General features: G+C 40.1%; 2 protein-coding genes across 3 annotated transcripts in view; one reads left to right on the forward strand and one right to left on the reverse strand.

The window, feature by feature from the left end:
* The window catches only part of LOC108250354 (paired box protein Pax-7), a 62315-nt gene extending 55282 nt beyond the window's left edge, over window positions 1-7033 (forward strand). For both annotated transcript variants that reach the window (XM_017440199.3, XM_017440197.3), the window contains exon 9: window positions 4811-7033. In XM_017440199.3, coding sequence (XP_017295688.1) covers window positions 4811-4926 — 116 coding nt within the window. In that variant the 3' untranslated portion in view covers window positions 4927-7033. The remainder of the gene's footprint in view (window positions 1-4810) is intronic.
* A 5922-nt stretch (window positions 7034-12955) lies between these two features.
* LOC108250355 (troponin C, slow skeletal and cardiac muscles-like) lies at window positions 12956-26395 on the reverse strand. Its single transcript, XM_017440200.3, has 6 exons — window positions 26266-26395; window positions 22291-22321; window positions 21333-21479; window positions 19801-19915; window positions 18116-18252; window positions 12956-13166 (listed from the first exon to the last, which is right to left on the reverse strand). The coding sequence occupies exons 1-6, from the start codon at window positions 26287-26289 to the stop codon at window positions 13135-13137; spliced, it is 486 nt and encodes a 161-aa protein (XP_017295689.1). The 5' UTR covers window positions 26290-26395; the 3' UTR covers window positions 12956-13134.
* Between the last annotated feature and the right edge of the window lie 758 nt (window positions 26396-27153).

Here is a 27153-nt window from a genome sequence, read left to right on the forward strand (position 1 = left end):
GGGGGCGTGTGTTAAATAAATATAAAAACGTGAAAAATGGTGTGTGCATAGGTATTCATCCCTTTGCTTCAGAACCCCAACCATTACCCACAGAAGCTACATAATTTGATCTTGACTTCAAGCAAGAGTGGCAGGAAAAAGACACTGATTAAAAAAATTTTTGTTTTTTTTTATCAGCAGGGACAAAGAAATTGGTCAGAGTTAAAGGTAAGATGGATGAAGCAAAGACCAAGGACTCCTTATGATAAACCACAATTTTGGAGATAGTATTCCCTCGCCCGAATGCTTGTCACTGGGGCCTCAAACTGGAGCCAGATGTGGAGGTGGGGAACGCTGACAAATGAATGGTGGCCTGGCCTGGCCGGGCAGGAGTGGGCATACTTGTTGCCCCCCCATCTTGGTGCCTGTATGTTGGGGCTACCCTCACATGAGTCTACCCTTACAAAAAAATCCCACGAAATTCACATGTGATCACATGTGATTCCCATTTTCCACATGTGGGTCACATAATCCACAAAAAAAATCATGTTTTCACATGTGGAAATGTGGGAATCACATGTGATTCACATCTGATTCCCATGTGATCAAATGTGAAAGTCACATGTGATTTTCATGTGATTTTTTTGTAAGGGTACTCCCATGTTCAGTGGGGTGAACATCGGGGTAGCCTCCCTCCGCCTACATGTGGGGGTACGGGTCCTGACTGTTGTTTGTGCTTATGCGCTGAACAGCAGTTCAGATTACCCACCCTTTTTGGAGTCCTTAGAGGGGGTGCTAGAGAGCGCTCCTCATGGGGACGCCCTTGTTCCGCTGGGGGACTTCAACGCTCACGTGGGCAATGACAGTGAGACCTGGAGGGGTGTGGTTGGGATGAACGGCCCTCTGATCTGAACATAAGTGTTTTTTTGTTATTGGACTTCTGTGCTCGTCATGGATTGTCCATAATAAACACTATGTTAAACCTTAAGGGTGTCCATATGTGCTCTTGTCACCAAGACATCTTAGGCCGCAGTTCAATGATCGACTTTGTTGTCATTTCATCTGATCTGCTGCTGCATGCTTTGGACACTCTGATGAAGAAAGGGGTGAAGCTGATCACTACCTGGTGGTGAGTTGGCTCCGATGGTGGGGGAGGATGCCGGTCAGACCTGGCAGGCCCAAACGTATTGTGAGGGTCTGCTGGAAATATCTGGCGGAGTCCTACGTGCGACGGAGCTTCAACTCCCACCTCTTCAATTCCGTGCCACTGTTTTCGAGGTGGCTGACCGGAGCTGTGGCCGTAAGGTTGTTGGTGCCTGTTGTGGTGGCAACTGATGGGTACCGGCGGTCCAAGCATAATGCAGCTCGGGTGGTCACTGAAGCAAAAACTCGGGCATGAGAGGAGTTTGGAAAGGCCATGGAGAACGACTTCTGTACGGTTTTGAGGAGGCAATTCTGGTCGGGGTGTGTGTGTGTGTCTGTAGTTGGAACACACTCTGACCACAGGGTGTGTTCCAACTACAGAGGGATTACAGGGGTTACACTCCTAAACCTCCCTAGTAAGGTCTATTCAGGGGTTCTGGAGAGCAGGATCCGTCGGATAGTTGAACCTCGGATTCAGGAAGAGCAGTGTGGTTTTCGTCCTGGTCGTGGAACACTGGACCAGCTCTATACCCTCAGCAGGGTCCTTGAGGGTGCATGGGAGTTCACCCAACCAGTCCTACATGTGTTTTGTGGACTTGGAGAAGGCATTCGACCGTGTCCCTCGGGGAGTCCTGTGGGGGGTACTCCAGGAGTATAGGGTATGAGGCTCTTTGATACGGGCTGTTAGAGCTTGATCTGCATTGCCGGCAGTAAGTTGGGTACGTTTCAAGTGAGAGTTGGACTCCGCCAACACCGATTCTGTTCATAACTTTTATGGACAGAATTTCTAGGCGCAGCCAAGGTGTTGGGCAGATCCATTTTGGTGGCCTTAGGATCATGTCTCTGCTTTTTGCAGATGATGTGGTCCTGTTGGCTTCATCAAGTCGTGATCTCAAGCTTTTGCTGGATCAGTTCACAGCCGAGTGTGAAACAGCCGGGATGAGGATCAGTGCCTCCAAATCCGAGGCCATGGTCTTGAGCCGGAAAAGGGTAGAGTGCCTTCTCCGGGTCGGGGAAGATGTCCTGCCCCAAGTGGAGGAGTTTAAGTATCTCAGGGTCTTGTTCACGAATGAGGGAAAAATGGAGCGGGAGATCGACAGGCGGATTGGTGCAGCGTCTGCAGTGAAGCAGGCGCTGTACTGATCTGTCGGTAGAAACTACATCAGGACTAGTTATTCTGTGTTTGTTTGTGTTTCTTTCCTGTCCTCTAACCCCAGCTGGTTGCTGGCCGCTCGTCTTGAGCCTGGTTCTGCTGGAGGTTTCCTTGTGTAGGGAGTTTTTCCTTTCCACTGTTGCCCATGTGCTGCTCAGGATGGGAGAATGTGACGAAGTAAAGATTCAACACAGTCTGCTGGCGTCCTTAGATATATAAGTTTTACTAATTGGCATTTTATATTGTATGTAAATAGTTTTGTACAGTGCCAAAAGTGTGACTTTTGTTGTGACATGGCGCTTTATAAATAAACTGAATTGAATTGAATTGAAAAGTTGTGGAAGCTAGACTTAAACAAGAGGTGACTCTTTGTGAGCAGTAGTATGGTGTTTTTGCCAAGAAAGAGCACCACAATCTTTGCAATCTTTGCTTTGAGGATGCTGATGGAGAAGTACAGAGAGGGTCAGAAAGAACTTCATTGTGTCCTTAGGGATTTAGAAAAAGCATACGACAGGGTGCAGAGTTAAGAGCTGTGGTGTTGTATGAGGATGATCTAGATTATCATAGAAGTACATTATATTGCCAAAAGTATTTGCTCACCCATCCAAGTTATTGGAATCATGTGTTCCAATCACTGCCATGGCCACATGTGTATAAAATGAAGCACCTAGGCATGCAGACTGTTATTACAAACATTTGTGAAAGAATGGGTCGCTCTCAGGAGCTCAGTGAATTCCAGCATGGAACTGTGATAGGATGCCACCTGTGCAACAAATCCAGTCGTGAAATTTCCTCACTCCTAAATATTCCACAGTCAACTGTCAGCTGTATTATAAGAAAATGGAAGTGTCTGGGAACGACAGCAACTCAGCCACAAAGTGGTAGGCCATGTAAACTGACGGAGTGGGGTCAGCGGATGCTGAAGCACATAGTGTGAGAGGTCATCAACTTTCTGCAGAGTCAATCACTACAGACCTCCAAACTTCATGTGACCTTCAGATTAACTCAAGAACATTCTGCAGAGAGCTTCATGGAAAGGATTTCCATGGTCGAGCAGCTGCATTCAAGTCATACATCACCAAGTGTAATGCAAAGCGTCGGATGAAGTGGTGTAAAGGATGCCGCCACTGGACTCTAGAGCAGTGGAGCAGTGGAGACAGGAGTGGTGAATTGTGCTTCTCCATCTGGCAATCTGATGGATGAGTCTGGGTTTGGCTGCTGCCAGGAGAACAGTACTTGTCTGACTGCACTGAGTTAAGTGTAAAGTTTGGTGGAGGGAGGATTATGGCGTGGGGTTGTTTTTCAGGGGCTGGGCTTGGCCACTTAGTTCCAGTGAAAGGAACTCTGACTGCTTCAGCATACCAAGACATTTTAGACAACTTCATGCTCCCAACTTTGTAGGAACAGTTTGGTGATGGTCCCTTCCTGTTCCAACATGACTGCACACCAGGGCACAAAGCAAGGTCCATAAAGACATGGATGAGTGAGTTTGGTGTGGAAGAACTTGACTGACCTGCATAGAGTCCTGACCTCAACCTGATAAAACACCTTTGGGATGAATTAGAGCAGAGACTGTGAGCCAGGCCTTCTGTCCAACATCAGTGTCTGACCTCACAAATGAGCTTCTGGAAGAATGGTCAAAAATTCCCATAAACACTCCTAAACCTGTGGAAAGCCTACCCAGAAGAGTTGAAGCTCTTATAGCTGCAAAGGGTGGGCCAACACCATGAATTAAGAATGGGATGACATTCAAGTTTATATGCGTCTGAAGGGAGGCGAGCAAATACTTTTGGCAATATAGTGTATGTTGGACTGGTACACGACATGTATGAGGACAGCAGGACAGTGGTGAGGTGCACTGTAGCAGTTACAGAAAGGAAAAACTACAGAACCAGGCTCAGAAAAAGCGTCCATTTGCTCCGACCGGCTGAGGTTTAAGAAGACAGGAAAGAGATCCAGACAGAGAATGACTGGTCCAGGTGTAGTTTCTATTGGAAAAAAGACCATAACATACATGTTAATGATAGAAATTGTTACAATTACAACAAGAGAGTATAGAACAAGTAAGTAAAGTATTATGTTCAAATCTCTGTAATAAAATATTGTGTTTAACTGTGTAAGCACTGAGATCTAACAGGACAAGTATGGACACAAGTCCACTGTCTGAGGCCATGAGGATGCCATTAGTAACTTCCACCAGTGCTGTTTCTGTGCTATGATGAGCTCTAAACGCTGACTGAAACTCCTCAAACAGGTCATTTCTGTCCAGATGTTCATAAATTGGTTTGCAACTATTTTCTCAAGAATTTTTGAGATGAATGGGAGATTGGACATAGGTCTATAAATTGTTGTTGTTTTATGTTTTATATGTTGTTTTTTTATTGGTTTTATACTGTCTTGCCTATCCACTTGGAGCTACGTCTGTGTTTGAAAAGTGTTATATAAATAAAGTTGACTTGAGTTAAAATGTGTAAATACAGACTACTGTGTAGAGTGCATCAGTAACAGTGCATCCTGTCCTCCATTTTCCCCCAGCTCCCGTGGATTACTTGGCAAAGAACACCAGCCTCTCCAATCAGCGTAAGATGAAGCTGCCTGATCACTCAGCTGTACTGGGACTCCTGCAAGTCGAGACTGGTCAGGCTTACTAAAGTTTTATATGTGTGGGCATGACCAGGATAAACATACCTCCTGCAAAAACACACATCATACAGAGAATGTGCGTGTGTGCTGCAGCTGATGTTGAGCTTTGATAAAGATCCCATATTATGCTATTTTTCATATTCTCAAATTGTGTGTTAGACATCCAACCACATTCTTCAGAGTTTACATCTGATTTCAGTTTAGTACACATGTGCTGTTGCAGTGCCTGTAGCTTTAAATCAAAATGGAGATGCCGCCAACTTTTTCTCTTCAGGTAATGCCAGTAATTGATGGGGACCAAAAGCCAATTGGAACAGTTCAGCACAGTAAACACAGTGCTGCTAAAACAGGTAGGACAGGTGTGTTCTGTGCTGATAATTATTTATTTCCTATTTTTCAGATATTTATCTACAACATCATCAAATGTTTGTGTGTGGTTTTAACAGGATTTAAAGGATTTCATGATTTTATGTTGCTTAAATAAATAAAGTCCCAGCATTTCTTGAAGGAATGCACATCGCCTGCTACTTTTTATGCTAGAGTTTTAAACTAAAATTGTCTTCTGCTGATAATCGACAGCGTTGTCGCCTTTGGTCAGACCTTGAAAATGATGTTGTGCACAATCTCGTGTGATGTTGTTAGATCTCACAGAATGTGTTAGTTCTTCAAGGAGGACTCCCATCTACAACCACACCTAGTTTTAACTGAGTTTGAGACATTTTTGTATTAGCTGATGTTGATTAGCTGTGGTGGCCATCTTGAATTAGACTGACTCCAAAAGTTAATCAGTCGTAGACATATACATCACAGCATTTTTTTTCTAAGAGTTTAGTGATTCATGGGATATCTTCCCAACAGACAGACAAGTGAACACACAAATGCAAGCAAAGATGTTATTTATGATAAGGCTGCTGACTCACACAGGTACTGTTGCCCCACTTCAGTTTTTTAAAGCAGTTTAATTACTAATCAACAGGATTAAATATGTAATTAATTTATGTGAATTACATGAGGTCTAAATATGTGCGTCTACAAAGGTTAATTTGGTGACAAACAGTGAGAAAGGTTTAAATGAACATATCAGTTGTTATTAGAGAAGTTCAGTGAGTTACAAATGAATATCCAACAAACTGTCCTAATTTTTAATGTTCACTCAAATCATTTACTGGGATGCAAATACATGCTCTATTATTTTGAAATCGGGTACTTATTAATTTTCCACAAATATAGTAAAAACTCAGATAGGCCTCTATAATTCAGTGGTTAAATTTTATCCAGTGGGGTATAAACAAATTGTTTTTTCCTCTTCATAATAATTTGGTCTTTTCCTTTGTCCTAAAATGTAAAATTACTGATAAATGTCAACAGTTTATTTTAATTTGTTATTTACAGAGTGAAACAAACTAGTTTTTATAAGTAGTTTTTCTATAAAACTTAATGAGTAATGTGTAAAACAATCTTTAAATCAAACCAGAGACTCTCTGTTGAACTACGGTCTGGGCTTTGGCTGGACAAATTTGGATTAGTATGACAAAGGGCAGAAAAGGTTTCTTTGATTGTGGAGGTTTCAAAACCCTAAACCAAAGGGAACTTCCTCATCATCTGACCAATCACAATTATTCACAGAACAGTGACATCACATTGAACACGGTTATCGATTTTAAACCTTTGAGTAGAAGCTTCTTCACTGTTGGTGAGCTGAAAGTTTAATCAAAAGCAGGAGTATTTGTAATATTTGAGGATTTTCATCTCCATTAAGGAGATTAGCTTACTCACTGTGAATTTAATGCAATAAAACCAAACTTTGAAGTTTAAATGAAATAAGTATATTTGCATTTCCACTGGATGCTGGTGCACATGGAAGTCATTGCTCTTTCTTCTATTTTATACTTCAATATTAATGTTTTCATTGTATTTATTGCAACATGTCCTGTAAATATATAAAACTTTACAACACAGTTTGTCTTTATCCTGTTGTTTCTGTGCGTGTTTTGCATGTGTAAATGTGATAATTGTATAATTTATTATGTATTTCTAATGTAAGAAAAATGTACTGACTGTTCTTCCATTTTGTGTATGTCAGGGTTTTCATTTATTTAACCTGCTAATAAAAAATCACACTGGAGAGGCTCGTTGTCTTTTTGTGAAGGCCTTCGCAAAGAGGAGAGATTCCACAACAGCTGCTAACAGCGTGCTGTCCAGGAAGTTCTGACCCTCCACTTGGGCTTTCTCTTTATTTAAAGGAAGAAGAAATAATAAGAAAAAAGGGGTTGATCTTAGCAGGCCAAGGCCAGTTCTGATCATAGCAAAAACACATAACACATCACTGTTTGGGAGAGCCAGATGGTGTGGCGCCCGCCGGCCCGCCGTCTGACCTTGGTCTCTCACGTAGGCAGTGTTCCACATGAGCACAAAGGCTGATAATGTAAAAACCCTAACAGTGTACATCACGTGACTCTTTTCAATAAAAATCTTCAAACTGACTGAACAGAATCGCCTGAATAAATGATGAAAGCAAACAATAAAAACAAAAGAAAGATCTGAGCAGTGGCCTTCACACCTCGATGGAGCTCAGGCCTCTATGAGCCCTTTAAGCCTCACTGTGAGGGGCTGGCTGGCTGGACAGACTTCATTCATCCCAACCTGGGAAATTCGTTTGTTGCAGAAACAAAACAAAACAATAAAAAGAACAACATTTAGCATTAGCAATTACAACAGATTGAAAGGATGCCAATCAAGACACAATGCAACAAAACTGTTTAACAACTGTACAAAAATATTAAAAGAGTAAAGTATGAATAAAACGGTACAAACAATGACTTGTATTGGATGTCAACTATGCAAAAAACAGAAGCAGCATTTATTTGGGACAATCTGGTCAATTTTTTTGTCCCCAGTATTGATCAGAGTAACTTAAAAAGAAGGGTCAGTTTATAAAAAACACTTAATTTGATGTGTGCATTATTTGGAATTTAAATACAACACAGGCTTGCAAATGACATAAACATAGCACAAAAAGTTAGAAAATTTGTATTTGATAGGTTATTTCTTTGTTGCAGCAATGCTTCTTGACATTTAATCCAAGCCTGTTTTCACAAAACATCAAACATGGTTCAAAGAACAAGTGATTAAATCTGATCAAAGTTCAAGGTCACAGTTTAAGGTAACAGATCAGCCTGTGCTCTAACTCTGCAGCTGTGTAACAGTAATATTAAACTCCACAGCTGGACACCTCATGGGTCATAGATTTCAAGGTTCATGGGGTCAAAGGTCACAGGTAACCCCATTGTTAAAAACTTGTCTATGCTCCTACATTGTTGTATCAACCTTCCAGACCACTCAGGTCTTCTGGTTCTGGTCTACTCTGCATCCCCAGAACCAGAACCAAACATGGAGAAGCAGCTTTCAGTTTCTATGCACCACAAATCTGGAACAAACTTCCAGAAAACAGTAAAACAGCTGAAACACAGACCCACCTGTTTAGAATTGCTTTTGAATCATAATAAATGGATGTGTACTGGTATCTCATTTGGTGACTGGATGTTGTTTTTATGACTTTTTAATTTTGTGTTTTATGATGTAAAGCTCTTTGAACTGCCTTGTTGCTGAAATGTGCTATACAAATAAACTTGACTTGACTTATTGACAGTAGTGCCAAGGTACTTATAGTCCTCCATTTCTATTACATCCAGGATCGTGAAGCTGTTTTCTTTCTTTCTTTCTTTCTTTCTTTCTTTCTTTCTTTCTTTCTTTCTTTCTTTCTTTCTTTCTTTCTTTCTTTCTTTCTTTCTTTCTTTCTCCTGTAAGACAGTCACCATCACTCTGGTCTTAGAGATGTTTAGCTGCAGGTGATTCTGTCCAGCCCACTATCACAGTTTAAGTCTGAGTTGCAGCAAATACGGAAGTATCTGCTGCACTATTGTCGCCACCTGTCCCATTGCCTTTTTATACTCACCTATTCTGCTCACCTGTTGTCAGATTGACTGCTGCCACTTGTGACTCAGCGTTCCGACATTCTCTTATCAGTTCTTGTGTCCATGTTCTGACCTGATTGCTTGTGCTTTGACTTGCCTCCTGCTCTGTAGTGATGGGATTTATGGTTCTTTTCTAGGAACAAGCTCTTTTGGCTCGCAAACAGCTCTTCAATGTGTGCTAATTGGGAAGAGTTGGCCGTCCATCCCATCCACGATCTGCCGCTTCTTATGAAGTCAAGTACCAGGGGCAGCAGTGTGTCCTGGGTCTTCCCTAGGGTATCCTCTCAGTTGGCATGCATAGAACACATTCCTCAGGAGGTGTACAGGAGGCATATTTACCAAATGAACAAACCACCTCAACTAGCTTGTGGAGGAGCACCGGCTCTATTCCAAGTCTCCCCCACATAACCAAACTTCTCATCCTATCTCTAAGGGAGAACCCAGCTACCCTGTGAAGGAAACTCATTTCAAATACTTATACAAGAGAGCTTGTTTTTTGTTCACTACATCAAGTTTGTGACCAAAAGTGAGGGTTAGAACACAGACCGAGAGGCAATACTGTGGAAACAACATTGATCTATCTGTTGATCTCACCCTCCATTCTTCCCTCACTCGTGAACAAAACTCTGAGATAATTAAACTTCTCCACTTAAGACAGCACCTTATTCCTAACAATGAGAGGACAGTTCATCTTTTTCTGACTGACGACCATGGCCTCAAATTTGGAGGTGCTAATCCTTATCATAGCTGCTTCCCACTCAGTTATGAGAGCTGAAGAGCAAGGTAAAAGTGATGCCAACAGGACCACATCATCTGCAAATAGCAGAGACGAAACCCTGAAGCCACTGAACTGGACCTCTTCCGCCTCCTGGCTGCACCAAGAAATTCTGTCTATAAAAGTTATGAATAGAACTGGTTTGTATAGTGGCTTCTGTTTTGCTTTTGGATTGAAAATTTTTTAACATTTCATTTTCATTTAGTTATTTTTTGCTGATATTTGATTTTGATTCTTGAATTTCTGGACTTTGGAATTGGAATTATCGTCTGGACCCCTAACTTTTGTCTCTTTCACCTCAGTCATCATCCAGCAGTAACCCTACTTTTCCCAGAACTCTTCCTTTCATAAAGCCCTAAACGTGTTCAGTCCTCTGCCCCTCAATTACTTCTGGGTTCTTTGTTGTCAACGCTGGTGCGTTCCACCCTGCACTATCTAAACAAATCTTTGTTCACAAGACACTTGCAAAACAAAAGAGAGGGTAAAAATCTGCATTTTTTTAAAAATTGTCTAACAGTCCCACAACCTTAGATTTGAACATTTCGGAAGATCTGAGACAGTTAAAATAAAAACATTTAAACTTGCTTTGTTGTTGGTGTCCATTTTTAGTCCAATTGTCAGAAAAAAATGTAACATTCACTCCACAAAATTCCTTCTGTTCTCTCCCTCATGTCCTCATTTATACAACTAACAAAACTTGAGTCATCACATTTCTGCAGGTGACATGACTCAGAGCTGTGCTGAAAATCAGTGGTGTACAAGGTAACCAGGAGGGGAGAGAGCACTGTTGCCTGCATGCTTCTGAGTTACTAACCTCCACATCAGATAAGACATGGCCCAGATAGACAAACTCTGGCATACCTGCCAGATAATCAGTAATCCAATGGACAACAGAAGTGTCCACATGTATCTTCTTCAGCTTCTCCTCCTGCAGCAGTAAGTGATGGCAACTGCAGAAGGGAAGGTCCTTCACCTGTGACTTAAGGCAGGCCAAGACCAATCTCTCGAGCACCTTCAACACATGCAATATCAGAGCCCTGGTCTGATATTGCCACTAGGGAGCACAAGCCAGTGTATCTCTTGTGCTGGTCCCAAGCCTGGGTAAATGGTGAGGCTTTTTTCTCTCTCTGCTCCTGGTGAAAGGCCGACGTGTTTCTTTTCTCTCTGTCTCCCGAACTGCCTCCCCCCTGCTTTCGGAACTTTTGGAACTTCTTTTTTACATACTCCTCCAAACATTTTTGGAACTATGGATCTGGTCAGCTGGTCTCTCAATGCAATTGATCAAATTTTCTCGACAGGAAGGCTGACCAAAGGAGAGCCAGCTTGCCCTGAGAAGACATTCTTCGCTGGATACACATTGGATTCCTGGAGAAATTGGAATCCTGTTTGTCTATCGAGTCTGTCTGTGGAAGACGTGGAGGATCTCTACATATTTGGATTTCTGATAACAGGATTTCTGCTGTTTGGATTAGGCAGTTACCTGACGTCAAATTCGTTTGATGGGTTCAGCGAACTACACTCAGACTGTCTTGTTACGGGAGCTGAATCGCAAGTTGGATGCGATCCTTTTACAGGACCGCAGACTGAATTGCGTTTCTGGAACTCATGAATAATATGGGTTACATCTTGGAGGAAGTTGCTCGCTCGAATTAAGGCAGATTGGTCCTGGAATTTGGCTGTTTGGATTCGCCATTGAGAAGTATCAGCAAGACTTTCAAGGCAGACAAAAACAGTCTGCCTGAACCAAAACATTTACTGCTTGTTTGTGAATTTGGCTCCCCTAGGCTGACCTTGGTCAGCTATCTCAAATTTCTCCTGGAACTATGTAAACAAGATGTGCCCCTCTGCCTACATCTCTGTGTCCGTCCAGAGCTCGCTGATATTATTCCATCATTATCAAAGACAATGGCCTCTGTGACGTGATTCATGGACTTCTTTACAAACACACACACACATGCACATTTGTGCACTACACTGCCTTCCTTCATCTCTAAACACACACACATATGCACAATTTCCGCTATTTCTGTCAACTCTCTCTGCTGTTGACAAACAGGGTGCCAGCAGAAATTGTGCTACTGTTAGTTGAAGACCTCAAGGAGGGAAATGTGCAAAGAGACAGAGGAAGAAGAGGAAAGTCAAGAGTTTAGGACTGACAGTAGCAACTCTAAACGTAGGGACAATGACAGGCAAAGGTAGAGAGCTGGCTGACATGATGCAGAGGAGGAAGGTAGATGTGTTATGTGTGGAAGGGCAGCAAGGCTCACAGCATCGGGGCAGGTTTAAGCTGTTTTACCATGGTGTGGATAGGAAGACAAATGAAGGAGAGGGGGTCCTAAAGGAGGAGGTAGCAAGGAATGGAGTCGAGGTAAAAAGAGTGTCAGATAGGGTGATGTGTCTGAAGGTAGAAGTAGAAGATCTGATGCTGTATGTTGTCAGTGGTTCTGCTCCACAGGTTGGATGTGATGAAGACAAAGAGAAACTCTGGAAGGATCTGGATGAAGTGATAGAGAGTATTCCCAGGAGGAGAGAGTGGTGATCGGAGCAGGTCTGAATGGACATGTTGGTGAAGGAAACAGAGGAGATGATGGGCATATTTGATGTCAAGTAAAGGAACCAGGAAGGACAGATGGTGGTGGATTTTGCCAAGAGGATAGATGGCTTTAGTCAATACCTGTTACCTATTACCATTGTTTGTTAGGTATTACCTATATCCAAAAGAGTGAGGAACACATGATGACCTATAAGAGTGGAGGTCGGAGTACGCAGGTAGACTACATTCTGTGGAGAAAAGGTAACCTGAGAGACATTATGGACTGTAAGGTTGTAGCAGGGGAGAGTGTGGCCAGACAGCATTGAATGGTGGTGTGTAGGATGAGTAAAAGCAGAGAAGAGGACCGAATGGTGGAAGTTGAGAAAATAATTTTCTGTTCTTTTTTTTTTTTTTTTTTACTATTTTTACCTAAAAGTATAACTCCATTTGTGATAGCTTTTTAAGGAAATGTTAAAGAAATGAGCTGCCATAAAAAAATATGTAAAAAATAAATTAATTGTGAAGGCGCAATGAGCTTTGGTTTCTACCTACACTTTATTCAGTTTGTTTTTTTGTGTTCTTTCCAATGAACACAGTTCAGTGATTGTTTATATTTACTCTTTTATTTATTGAAATATTTATACTCTGTCATTTTTGCTATTTGGGGAAAATTTAAATAAGGACAAAAACATAAAAGCAATATCATCATCAAGACAATTTATCGACACATTATGTGATGATTAACGAGAAACAAATTCCACTTTTACAGAAGTACCTTTATTCATAATAGTTTCTTCACATAACAACTTGTTTATAACTATCAGAAATGAAGGTACTTATAAAGAAACGGTGTAGACATATCTTCAGGAATGGACTTCGACGGTGTTGCAAAGTAAAGCCACTAGCTGTAAAGAGAGGACCCTTCCAGTGGAATTCATTCAACACCTTTCATGAACTCCAGGAACTCTGTAAGACACAACAAACAACACATTTATACACCAACGGACAAGCCATTGTACTAAACTCCATTTGTTGGTTAGTTTAATCCAAATCATGAAATTAACCCATTCCAGTTCGTGCATAGCCCTAACCTTTATCTAACTTCAATTTATGTCTTCTTACCTGAACCCGGACCCCTTCAGAGGACACTGTCTCATTAGAACTGGTCTTTTGTTCCAAAAAAGTCAGTAAACAGTAAAAACAGTGGGCTCAAAACTGACTGTTGTGGTATTCCCGTAGTACAAACACCCATTAAAAACCTCAGTTAAATTTTCAGATATTGAGCTAAAATGTGGTGTGGTAGTAGCTCTGAGTGTCATTTTCAACACATAGGCTGAGTGCTAACAAATCACGAGAGGTCCTTGGTTAAAACTGGAATGCAAGGTGACAAGTGATATGCATTGCTTCAAAGAATACTAGTTTCATATTTTAAAGGTTTCCATGAATGCATTATTCTAATTTTGAAATGCTATGAATGCAAGTTTTCAACAATTATGTTTTTGTTTAAAAGATATGTAGTTGATTCTTTTTTAAAAATAAAAAGACAAAGTTTATTTCCAACCAACCAACATACCAACCTACTAAGTAACAAAACAAACCAACATTGTGATTTCTCCAATAAGATCTGAAGAGATGCACAGTGGTATAAATTCATGAAATCTGGTATAACTAACTTTGTATCAGGAAAATAACACAAAACAAAGTCGTATTTGTTGCATTTATTTACAAAAGACTAAGGTGTGGTCAACCATGTGTCCTAACACACAACATGAAAGAACAAGATTGATTTTACAGAGCTGAGTGTCCCTTTAACTTTGCTGATTGAAACACCTACAATTTTTTATTTTCTAAAACTCTCATCAGTGAACTTCATCTTTGCATAACCTGACTGCAGAAACAAGCTCCTAGTATGAACATGTGAAATACAGTTGGAGATTTCAGATTCTTGTAAAATAATTGACACAAAATATATTACAATATGGTGACCCCACTGGGTACATCAGATCTAAACAAGCAAAACAAGTAATACACTACAAAGACAACTTGCTTATAAAGTGTCCTGATAGTCATCTAATCAATATCAAATACATTGCTCAAACAGATTCTGAACAATGAGCTTCAGAGTGAGAGGACTCCAAAAAGCAAAACTGAGAACATTTTCAGAAAGGACACTAGTCTTTTTAACTCCCTCCTTTGTGATTCTGTTCTAGAGGATTATCTAAATTAGTTTTTCTATGTATGATGTCAATACCAGTTTTTAGAAAACAACGTAGCAAATGGCTGATGTACAACTCTGATTTGACTAAATTGTGGACTACATTAAGCTGGTTGTAGCAACTGCTGCTGCATCTTTATTTTCCAACATTTTTGAATTTTATTAAAGTTTCCAATATCAGCTGATTAAAACTGGTCAACCTATATTATGTTCTATAATATTTGGTGAAAGTAACATGGGCACAATAGTTGGGATGGGAATGTGAACAAACCACCTTACCAACAAACTAACTAATAGACTATTAAACTAATAAACCATCCAAACAAGAAACCAACCAGCACACCAACTAACATTCCAACAAACTTACCAACAAATAAAGCACCCATCCAACCACTGTCTGCTGCTTGTTCCAGAGTTGGGACACAGAGAAAGCAGCTTGAGCAGAGTCACCCAGACATCTCTTTCCACAGCCAGCTGTTTCAGGAGGATCCCGACATGTTCCCAAGTCAGCCAACAGACAGTCTCCAGCGTACCCTTGGTCTTCCCCTGGTTCCCTTCTAGTTGTACATGCCTGGAAAACCTCCCTAGATGCCTGAACCACCTCAACAAGATACTTAACCTCCTCCACATGAGCCAGCACTTCACTTCTAACTATACGCAGGGGCAAGAGGGGGCATTGCCCCCTCAAATCAAATTTGCCGAAAAAAGCCCAAGTTTTCTCCTCTTTCTCCCCTCAGCTCTGTGCTCACCTGCTCTCAGCTCTGTACATGAAGAGTAGACCCCGCATGGGCTGCAGGACATACGGCCACCATCTTGGACCGGTCGTCCTTCTTATTTGGTTAAACCAAAAGAGCGGAAGATGCCTCAGCACTGCGTCAGGGCTCGGGGGATAACTTTTTACAAGTAAGATGGACATATTATATTTTGTATTTTGTGAATAGGATATTACTGTACTGTATTTATGTCCACCAGCTAAATGCCAGCTAATGTTAGTTATAATGTTCGGTGTAACACCGGTGTTCAGCCGGCAATAAAGGCTAACAGAGATTTGACAGGAATATTTTTCAAACAAGCCTACTCACGATTTCAGTAGCTTTGGGTCATTATCATTATCAGCAGATATAAATCAAAATGGGAATTTTGTTTAAATTCTAAGAAATTGAAAGATGAAAAATAGGGAGAATATAGGAATTAAGAATGAAATAAGATTTATATCTTTTGTACAATGTCTTTATGTAGACACTCCCTTCGTTTTGGAAGTTTCCCCAAGAAAAAGATATGAGGAATAGGTGGGAAGTATCTTGGAGGAGGGAGGGATTCACTGCAAGTGATTCATCTGTGCTGTGAGCATTTTCAACAGGAGCATGTTGATACACAACATTATCAAAGTCAAGAAAAAAGATCTGCAAAACTGTCTTGTTTCAGGAGTTTTAGAGTTTTAGCTTATGTAAAAGTGATAAGTGTGTGTGTGGATAGAGGTATGTGTTTGTATATATATATATGTGTGTATATGCATATACAAACACATATTTCTCTCTCTCTCTCTCTCTCTCTCTCTCTATATATATATATATATATATATATATATATATATATATATATATATATATATATATATATATATATATATATAAATATCAATAAAAATATAAAAAAATGTATCATAGGCTGTGTGTTTTGCAAAACTTGTCATATGTTAGAATATTCTATTAGTGTTAAAAAGAATATTTAAATGCGCTGAACCATGTGTTCAGCTTTAATAGCTGTATGCCTAAGATTTACAGGGGAAAAACAAACAGATTCTGTCATAGTTTTGGTATTTTCAGTTTGTTGTTTTGATTATTGTCTTGTTTCAGTTTAGTTTTTCCTGTTCATGTTTGCTGTCACTATTCACTCCTCCCCAGTCACTCTTTTGCCCCTGATTATCTGCCACGCCCATCTCCACCTGTAAGTCATTGTAATCACTCACCTGTGCCCACTTCCCATAATTATCCCCTGTGTTATAACCTGGTCATTTTCTCTCACACACCACTGGATCATTCCAGTTTGTCATTCTTGCTGTTGGTTGTTTATGTTGGATTCTTGTCTGGTCTCTGGTCCCTCTCTGTTTTTGCCTCGCCTTGTCCCGCCTTTGTTAACTGTCTGGATTTTTGTTAGAGTTAGTTTTGCTGCCACGTCAGCGTTTTGTTTTCTAGTTTTGTTATTTTAATAAATCAGTTTTTGTTTTGAAAAGATGAGTCTGCATCTTGGGTTCGCCTCTGTCTCCATGCCTTATGACAGATTCACTGAGTCAAGCAGGTGACTGTTCCAAGATGGCGGCCCTACGGCTCATCAGTGCCAATAGGCAATAGCAGTCCATGAGGCGTCTACTCTTAATGTCTATGTCTGCAGTTAGCAGAGACCCTCACCCCAGTAAACGACCAATCACTGTTCAGTATGCAAATGAGGCCACAGACATAAATACATATGTGCATATATAATATGTATATAATGTCTATAAATGAGCCTAGGAGCTGCCTGGCTCTGGTGTCAGATTTTAGTCCGCCTCACAAAGAGGCAGGATAACCAGCGCAACCAAGTCACATGATCAGTTTGACTCGTTCTAGCGGGAAAGATGTACACTCTCTGAGACTCCCTTTCAATTTGTATCCAATCTGACTGAGGCCCAAAGTTATCTGTCAAGCGACAAAAAATGTACAGAAAGAAGAAGAAAGAGGTGCAAAAGTTGAAGGAAGTTCAGCGGCGCCAAAAAACAGCGTGAGCAGGAGTGAGTAATGAGATTTGTGATATTTAGCGTGTTTGGATCCATATTTTGGATCATTTACCTGAGTGACCCTGAGCAGGACAGAGAAAATGACCAAAAAGAAGGAATGTGATGCTCTGCCTTGTTTTGGTCAGAAACTGTTTTTATGAGTGGCACAAAAGATTTTTGGCAATTCATTCCAACTACTGCTTGTTTTTTCCAAAGAGCACCTAAGAATATTTATGCATTTTATTGTAAATAGTGTTTATAACTTCTTCAGCCAGTGTGATCCTGTCAGAGTGTTTCTCAGTCACTCAGAGAGCCGGAGCATCAGTCTGAGGACAGACGACCTGTGAGACAGACCCCTACAGACAGACCCATCCAGCCTCTAGTTCCTCATGCTGTTTTGAGGATATCCAAAGCTTTTACTTACTTTCTACTCCCACAGCTTTCAGCAGCTCATAAAGAGCTTCATGTGTGTCTCTGCATCCATTTTGTCCTCAGTGACTTGGCCAATCCATGTCAAACTGCACACGACATTGTAGTGTAGTGTAAAATAATAACACACAACACCTCCACTGAACTTCCAAAAGGTCGACATGATGCACCCAATCCCACGAAGAAACCATTTATCAACAACAACAAAAAGTGTGCTGGAGCGTGATGTGTACACATGATGCCCCCTCAGTTATGCATGCCTAGAAAGAGGTTCCATTTTCTCTTCATCATGACTATGTGTTGAACTATTTTTTCTTAATCAGTCATTGATTATTTTTGAGGGGCAGGGTGGGGGTTCAGACTTCCCCAAGACATTCCAACTCCCAGCTTAATCTATTGATTGGAAGATGATTACTTTTCAGCTAAGCTTTGGCTGCTTGTGACAAAAAATGGAAAATGAATGCCAGTTTAAGGTGATAATCTGTTGTTTTCCATCATTATGTGTAGTTGGTACCATACCATCATAATCAATTTTGCCATCGTTGTTTTTGTCTCCATCTTTCATCAGTTCCTCAATGTCATCTTCAGTGATGGGTTCTCCAGTGGACTCCAGCATGGCCTTCAGCTCGTCTAAGTCTATGTAACCATCACCATTCCTGTGTGGTCAGATCAATTAAACTGGGTTCAAACTACTGGATAATTACATGAGTAAAGTTGGACTATAATATTAAAAGCATCTCTGGAAGTCATTTCTTTTATTGCCCACCACTGAAGTTTGTGAGTGCTTCTTTGTTTTTCTGTTCACAAAATATCTCTTGAGCCAGAGGACTGATTTTCATGAAACTCTCACAAAGTAATGGTTGGATGTACATCTATAACTGATTAACTTTTGGAGTCAACTCCCATCGAAGATGGCTTCCAAAGCCAACTGACTTTAGGAAGCAAAAATGACTATAAGTTTGTCAGTTTTACAGATAATTTGGTATCACAGCTGCTGAGAGTTATTACCAACTTTGAATGCTAACTTGTCACATGAGATTGGTTTTCAACACTTTAGCATTAACTGTTAAAGTCAACCTTGTCTGTTAGCAAAATATCTCATGAACCACTTGATTTTATTGCAACTTTCAGAAAGTAATCATTGGATGTACATGATTAACTTCTGGAGTTAGGATGACTGTAAAAGTTAATCGACATAAGCCAACACAAAAATGGCTATAACTGCAGGTATTGAGCTAGAATTTGGTGTGGCAGAAGCTGAGAATCATTCACAACACATTGTTTGAGCATGATATCTTGTGATATTGCATGAGATTGCACATATTGTTACAATGCCTAGAAAGAGTATTCACCCACTTGAATGAATCAGTCATGGTCAATATAAATTGGCGTTTTTGACAAAAAATTGAAAAGTTAAATTAATGACAAAATGAAATTCAATTATTTTAAAGTAATGCTAATAATTTAAAATATTTAATGTAGAATTAGTGATTAAATAACTATTTACCCCCTTTAAAGTGGCTGTCCTAATTTAACTCAGAGGAAAGATTATTGAAAAGAACAAGTCTGGGAATGGGAACAAAAAGAATCCCAAGGCCCCAAACATGCCCAGGAGTTCTGTTAAATCTATCATCAAGAAATGGAGGAAATATGGAGTGTGTTAATCTACAAATAGCAGACCGTCCTCCCAACATGAGTGACCATGAAGAAGGAGAACAGTGAGAGAGACCACCAAGACACCTGTGAGCTCTCTGAAGGAGCTACAAGCTTCAGCAGCTGAGATGGGAGAGACACTTTGAATAGGGTGAATATTTATGTAATCACTTATTTTACATTACATTTTATTTAACTGGGATTACTTTGTAGAAATTTAAGTTCACTTTGTCACTGAAGAGGATTCATTTTTTTGTCAAAAACAAAAAACATTTATAGTGACCATGACTGTTATTTAATAGCAATAAACAGGTAAACATCCAAAAGGATGAGTACTTTTTATTGGCACTGTATTTACAAGATTAGACCAAATCGGCTACAACTCTGTCATTCAGCAACACAAGATAATATTGGTCTAAAACTTTGGCATGAAGGGTGGTGGGCAATATGCATTCCTTCAAGTAAGACTAGGCCTTTAATCCCATTGCAGTATATCCTTTACATGTTGGAATGGCTCTGTGCAGTGGGAACAAAAAGAGACACAAACTTACTTATCAAACATGCGGAAAAGTTCAGCCAGCTCCTCCTCTGATTTTCCTTTGCTTTCTTCTTTCATGCAGCGAACCATCATGACCAAGAATTCATCAAAATCAACTGTTCCGCTGCCTGGGAACATGAAGCTGGACGTTATGAACCAACCATCACAGACTGGTTTCTAAAATCTCTAAGCAGTCATTGTTATTATGAGGTGATGTCAGCCCTCAGTGGGGTCTGTCCAGTAATGAAAGGCAGTGAGCACCCAGATATATTTCTGTGAAACCTGAGGCAGCATTTACACTTCTGTCAGCCCGCCCCAGGGCAGCTGTGGCTACGATGTAGCTCACTGCCATCAGTGGGTGAATGTGTGGATGAATGGGTGAATGATTGTAGTGTGAAGTGCTTTGGGGTCCTTGGACTAGATAAAGCGCTATATAAGTGCAAGCCTTTTACCATTTACCATATTGTTGTCAAGTTTAGATTTTCTGACATGCATGTTTTTGCCTACTTTGTGCTGTTTTACTCATTCATATATCAAAACATTAGGCTCAATTATGAATAGGGATGAATTAGTATTTGTAACTTTCAAAATTCTTGAACTGTTTGCCTTTATTTACAAAAAGATTGCCAATAGAAATACTTTGATAATTCTTCAGTTCCATCAAATATGTTGTCTCTGCATTCTACTTCAGTATGCTTGCTGTATTTTCTTTCTTCTTATGTTCTTTGTAGCTTTTATCTACTGTCTTGATTTAAGCTATTAGCTACAGTTTTGCTTCCTTTAGATTTCTGCACCTGTTTTGCGAACTATAACGTTGAGCTACTGCAGCCGATAAAAGAGGACAAAAAAGACACTTTGTCATCAACTTACCATCTGCTTCACTATGGTTTTACAAAATGTAGCTTTTAGTTCATGTTTTTAGTTACAATTTTGCTACATTTAGCTTTTAGTTACTGGTTTTGAGCTTCAGTTTTGCTAATTTTCTTCATTTTTTTTTACTGTTTTGCTGTTTTTAGCTCTCAGCTATAGTTTTGCTATTTTTAGCTTTTAACTTTTGTTTAGCTAATTCTAAATTTAGTTTCTGTTTTAATAATTTTAGCTCCTGTTTTGCTATTTTTTAGGGTTTATCTACAGTTTTGATAATTGCAGCTTTTAGCTCCTGTTGTACTACATGTAGTTCTATTCTGTTTGTTTTAAGTCCATTTCAGCTTCTATGAATTTTAGCAAAGTCACTCAGCATTCAGTAGAAAATGCAGAAGCCTGAAATTGCAGTTTCTCAATAAATTTAGTTTTAAATAGTAATTTCAGGTTTAATGAAAAGTGTCATGTTCCACTGTGACTGACAGCCTATTAGTGAGTTGGGAGGGTGTGTTGGCAGAATGTTTAGAGAGTACAACTCCATGTTCCTAGTGAACGGATACTTGATTTAAAAATACAACATGGCAGCAGCTCAACAAGTGAACATTTTGCTTCAATTCTGAAAAACGGGAGGTGGTGGAGACACTTTGTCCATGTTTATTAAATATGTTGATGGTGGTGTCATACCATCCTCATCCACCTCATCAATCATCTCCTGTAACTCCTCAGGGGTCGGGTTCTGTCCCAGCATCCTCATCACCTTCCCCAACTCTTTGGTGCTAATGCAGCCATCCTCAGCATCCTGAATGAAGATGTCAAAGGCAGCCTTGAACTCTGGAAGGAACACAGCAGTTAGGATTAAGAAGGATGGGAAAACAGACACTGAGAAGGTGAAATGGTACACCTTAGTGTTTCCTTCCACACCCATGGCCACTCAAAATAAAGTCAAATTACACAGATGTATTCAGTGACAGTCCTGCAGCTTCACATTTCTGACAGTCACTGGTGTGCACAGANGGGGGCAGGTGTTCAAGTGGAAAGAAATGGCACCTTGTGCAGCACATGGAACCACTGATAATTTGAGATTTTTACAGGCACAGCTTAAACATCATGTATATATACCTATTTCAAATCAATAGCCATGTGATGTCTGATGCAGATGTTTAATAATGTTCAACACAATACAGGTTGGGTGGGGGCAGGTGCTCTAGCACCACCTGGTGTCTATCTGTGCATGTTCCTGCTTAGAGTTATCACCCACTGCCAACAAGCTAAAGGCGGGCCGAAATATTTTTGCCTGTGTCTGTATGTGTGTGCATGTCTGTCCGTTAGCAAAATACCTCATGAACCACAACACAGACTTTAATGAAACTCCCAAAATGTAATCACTAATCTGCACCTAGAAACAGTAGCAAATGCAAAAATGGCAATAACTCAGTTTTACAGATATTCAGCTAAATTTTGATATGGTAGTAGTTCATACTTTGAGCACAGACTGAATTGATTTTATTGAAACTTTCAGGAAATAATCAGCAACTTTTGAAGCCAACCCACATGAGAATGCATTAATGATAAACAGTAAATGTTGACAAAAGTAATAATATAATAAATATCAGTGGTATTCTTTTGTTTTACGTTTTCTCACCATTTTTCTGCTCCTCAGTCAGGTTCTCTACCTGCAGGGAAAAAACAGTGAGAGTTTTTAGTTTTTCCCATAAGTTCCCCTCCTGTCAGTGCTGTGGTTGGAGAAGAAAAGATCTTAGGCTTTGTCAACACAAAAAATCCCCCCTAAGGACAATCTGTTTACTTTTTTCTTGGAGCTTTCCCCTGTAAACCTGAACACAGCTAACAGTTATGCACCTCCCCAGCAACTTCTCTTACCAAACTAAAGAAAGGCAAGGAAAAAACGATCTTTATATACTTAAAGTGGTATGAAAAAGTGTTTGTCCCTTTTCTAATTTCTTATTCTTTTGCAAGTTTGTCACACTTAAATGTTTCAGATCATGAAATAAATTGAAGTATTAGACAAAGATAACACAAGTAAACACAAAATGTAGTTTTTAACTGAAGGTCTTTATTATTTATTATTACATGGCTCTGTGTGAAAAACTAATTGACCCCCGTTAAAACATAAATTAACTGTGGTTTATCACATCTTTAGAAAGCTCAATTTCTCTAGCCACACCCAGGCATGACTACTGCCACACCTGTTCTCAATCAAGAAATCACTTAAAGGACCTGTCTGACAAACTGAAGTAGACCAAAAGATCATCAAATGTTAGACATGCTGCGATCCAAAGAAATTCTGGAACAAATGAGAAAGAAAGTCACTGACATCCATCAGTTTGGAAAAGGTTATAAAGCCATTTCTAAAGCTTTGAGACTCCAGGGAAGCACAGTGACAGCCATTATCCACAAATGGTGAAAACACAGAATAGTGGTCGTGGTGACCCTTCTTTCGAGTGGCCGATTGACCAAAATTACCCCAAGAACAAAAGTTCCCATAACAACATCTAAAGAACTGCAGACCTCACTTGCCTAAGTGAATAAGAGAGAGACTGGGCAAAAACAAAAAAACCCTGTCCTGCATGGCAAAGCTCCAAGATCAAAACTGCTGCTGAGCAAAAAGAACATAAAGGCTTATCTCAGTTTGCCAGAAAACCTCTGGATATCCCCACGACTTCTGGAAAAATCCTCTGTTAACTGATGAGATAAAAATTGAACTTTTTGAAAGGTGTATGTCTGACGCAAAAGTCAGATGAAATGGGACATGAACGTTCACACTGCGGTTTCTTTGAAAAACATTGAATATGTATCCGATTTAGTACCACATCCTGAAAAGACCTGGGTTAGATATGAAAAACAAATCACGTTCACACTGCCGTGACAAAATCTGATGTCTAATTATCAGGTTGGTAATGGAGTGTTAGTTGGAACCCAGAATCCAGGCATACACAAGGAGCTCAAAGGAAAACTAATTTATTAAAGTAAAGCCAAACAAAAAGCTAGTGTGACAGCAAACAAAAACTTACTAAACAGCAGATCACAGGTAATTTGAGGAGGGAGACACGAGGAGAACCAGATAGCATATGAAAGCAGCAAGTAAGGGAAGCTGAGGAACAGGCTATATGGACTGAGGCTAATGAAGAAGTACGTACAAGTAAGGGTACAAGGAACACAGAGGGCAAAGGGAGCAAAACTACACAAAAACATAAGAAGAAGGGAAAAGACAAACACATGGGTCACAAGAAATAAAACTACAGGAACATGAATGAAAACAACACACCTAATACAAAAGATTACTCAAAAATAACTCAAGAACTTCAAATTCTAACACTAATAGGGGTAAAAAAATATTGGAAATGGCTCACATTTGCCTGCAGTGTGGAAATAGCCTAAGATCAAAGCAATACAGAAATATAAATAATAAGATAAATAAAATATCTATACAAATCGTAGCTCCACAAAAGTACAACAATTTGTCCATACCTTAGGCTCTAGACTTACTAAAAAATGCCTAAAATATTCACCTGGGAAGGTACACTCAAGAAGCAGAAGCCAGGAGAGGAAACAGGGTCATCTAAAGTGTACTCTCATTGGCAGGTGAATACCACAGAGTAGATCCAACCAGAGCTGAGACCAGCTCAGTATTGCTCAGTCTCAGTGGTTCCCTGGAGTCTCAAAGCTTTAGAAATGGCTTTATAACCTTTTCCAAACTGATGGATGTCAGTGACTAGTGGTAGAGTGTCTGCCCTGAAACTGGGAGGTTGTGGGTTCAATCCCCGGCCGGGAAATACCAAAGACTGTAAAAATGGGACCCATTGCCACCCTGCTTGACACTCAGCATTAAGGGATGGAATTGGGGGGGTTAGATCACCAAATGATTCCTGAGCGCGGCACCGCTGCTGCTCACCGCTCCATCAGGGGATGGGTCAAATGTGGAGAACAAATATCACACACTCAGGTGTGTGACAATCAGTGGATCTTTCTTTCTTTCGGTCTTCTTACTAGAGAAGCATATGGGAAATGGAGGCATCACACTGTGATAATGCCCCAGGGCTACAGGATTTAAGATCTGAACACAGGAATCTGGGAGAACAAGAACCAGTATCCATCACAGTGGTCGACAGAACCATAGGTTGAGACTGTAAGGCCAGACACACAAACCTGTGCACCTACAGGAAGAACATCACAGAGGCACTAATCGTGGCAGTACATGTGTATAGTAATATATAAAAAAATAAACCACAGACTGTACGTATGTATATATACACCATACCAGACAGGACCCAAGATGCAGGCTGTGTAAAGAGATGCAGACAAAGCATACATGGAACACCATAACCAAGTGGCTGGAATAGAGTACAGGAACATCTGTATCAAGAATGGAGGTCCCGCAGTCAAAGGGGGAGACTCCACCTGAGAAAGACAGGACTAAGACACTGTGGGACTTCCAGATCCAGACTGACAAACAGGTGATGGCGAACCAACCAGACATTATGGTGGTCAACAAAATACAGGTGAATACACTGACTGTAACATCAGGAAGAGCAGAGAAGCTGTGGAGAGTCTATGCCTCAGAGTAATAACCACAGTGATCTTTATCCAGAACAGTGCAGTCCTAGGAACAGCTAAGATACTGCACAGAACCCTGACGCTCCCAAGACCCAAGCTTGACCTTTGATGGCCTTTGATTATTTGGTGTGATATTAAGAGCTTTTTTCTCTGCTTTATATAAAGCAATGTTCTTGTTCATCAGCCTTGTTTGGTCAATAAAGTAATACAGGATAAGTAGATTTAATTGTGGTTGAGAAACTAGCATCTGCAGCACAAACTGAAGCATATCATTTTTAATTATTGTTGTCAGCTCTATCACATTAGGCATGAGGTGGAAACAATGACATGTTAAATTTCTAAAGATCGCGTTGAAGTTGTCCCCATGAAAATGTGGCGTTTGAAGATTGTTTTTACTCAGGAACCCAGTTTTAAATAGTACAGTTTCTGGGTTTCTAAAGCCCTGTTTTCATGTGGACGCAAGGCTGAAACAAGCAAAAAAAACTTTTTACATATTCACAACAACATGAATGAGGAATTGTAATGTGACACAACTGGCTGCTTGCACTATTCTTGCTTGTTTCTGTGCAGCAGAAGAGCTCAGCTGTTCTCAGACCAGCTGTTCATTGTTTCATTGTTCAGACAGGAACTTGAGCCGATGGCAGCAGACTGTCGGCACGTTCTGCATCAGAAAAACTCCTCACAGCACTTAAAAAGGTTATTGGATATTCCACCTTAGTGACTGTAATAATGTAATTCCATTTATTTCAGATTTGTATATAAGTACAGAATTTTTGTCAGAAACAAATCAAATATATCTCAGTGGTTTAATACTACTGATAATCATTTTATTAGGTTATTTCTCAATACAGCCATAAATTAAACTAATAGTTACAGTTATGAATATATATTATGACATCGTAACATTTTCTAAATTGATCTCATGTAATAATAATATTTTTCTGTGGACAAAATAAATTCTGACAAAGCAATTAAAGTTTCTCTTGTATGTATAAAAAGATTTTTTTTACAGAAGGAGAAGCTGAAGCAGATTGTTGGGACTCACCGCTGCTTTATACACGTCATCCATGACTGCTGATCTGGTCTGGACTCTGCCACCCTTCTAACACCAGCAGGAATACTGTCCCTCGCCCTCCTGTCCTCATGAAGAGATGATGGAGGGAGGAGTGACAGACAGACGAAGATAGATAGAAGGTGGTGGGGAGTCTATAAAAGGGGAATGACAAAAGACACCTAAAAATAGTGGATCACTGGCAGCTCAGTGGAAGTGGACAGACTTTCTGAAGGCCTTTTACTAGTTATTCTTATTTTACCAAAGGTGAAAGGTCTATAATGTTTTTGTCTTTGTGTGTGTGTGTGTGTTTGTTTGTCTGGTTGTTGTTGTTGTTGTCTGACTGCGACAATGTGAAGATTCAACACAATCTCCCTTAGATAGATAACTTTTACTAATCAACTTTTATAATGTATGTGTATGTTTTTGTACAGTGCCCTGAGATGACTTTTGTTGTGACTTGGCACTATCTAAATGAACTGAACTGAATGGAATTGAATAATACCTTATAAACCAGCGGTGTCCAACCCTGGTCCTGGAGGGCCCCTATCCTGCATGTTTTAGGTGTTTCTCTGTTTTCACACACCTGATTTGAATGACTGAGTGATTAACACACTTCTGCAACACTTGAAAACCTGCTGAAATGCAGGGAAACATCTAAAACATGCAGGATGGTGGCCCTCCAGGCCCAGGGTTGGACACCACTGTTATAAACCAATGGGCAGATTTTAGTGAAACTCTCAGGAAGTAACAATTGGATGTACATCAACAACTCATTAACATTTGGAATCAACCTAATTCAAGATAGCTGCCACAGCTCATCGACTTTGGCCAATATAAATATGGCTTTAAGCCAGTCAATTTAAAAGATACTGAGAGATA

This window comes from Kryptolebias marmoratus, linkage group LG8 (genome assembly GCF_001649575.2).
Source record: "Kryptolebias marmoratus isolate JLee-2015 linkage group LG8, ASM164957v2, whole genome shotgun sequence".
NCBI classification, from domain to species: domain Eukaryota; kingdom Metazoa; phylum Chordata; class Actinopteri; order Cyprinodontiformes; family Rivulidae; genus Kryptolebias; species Kryptolebias marmoratus.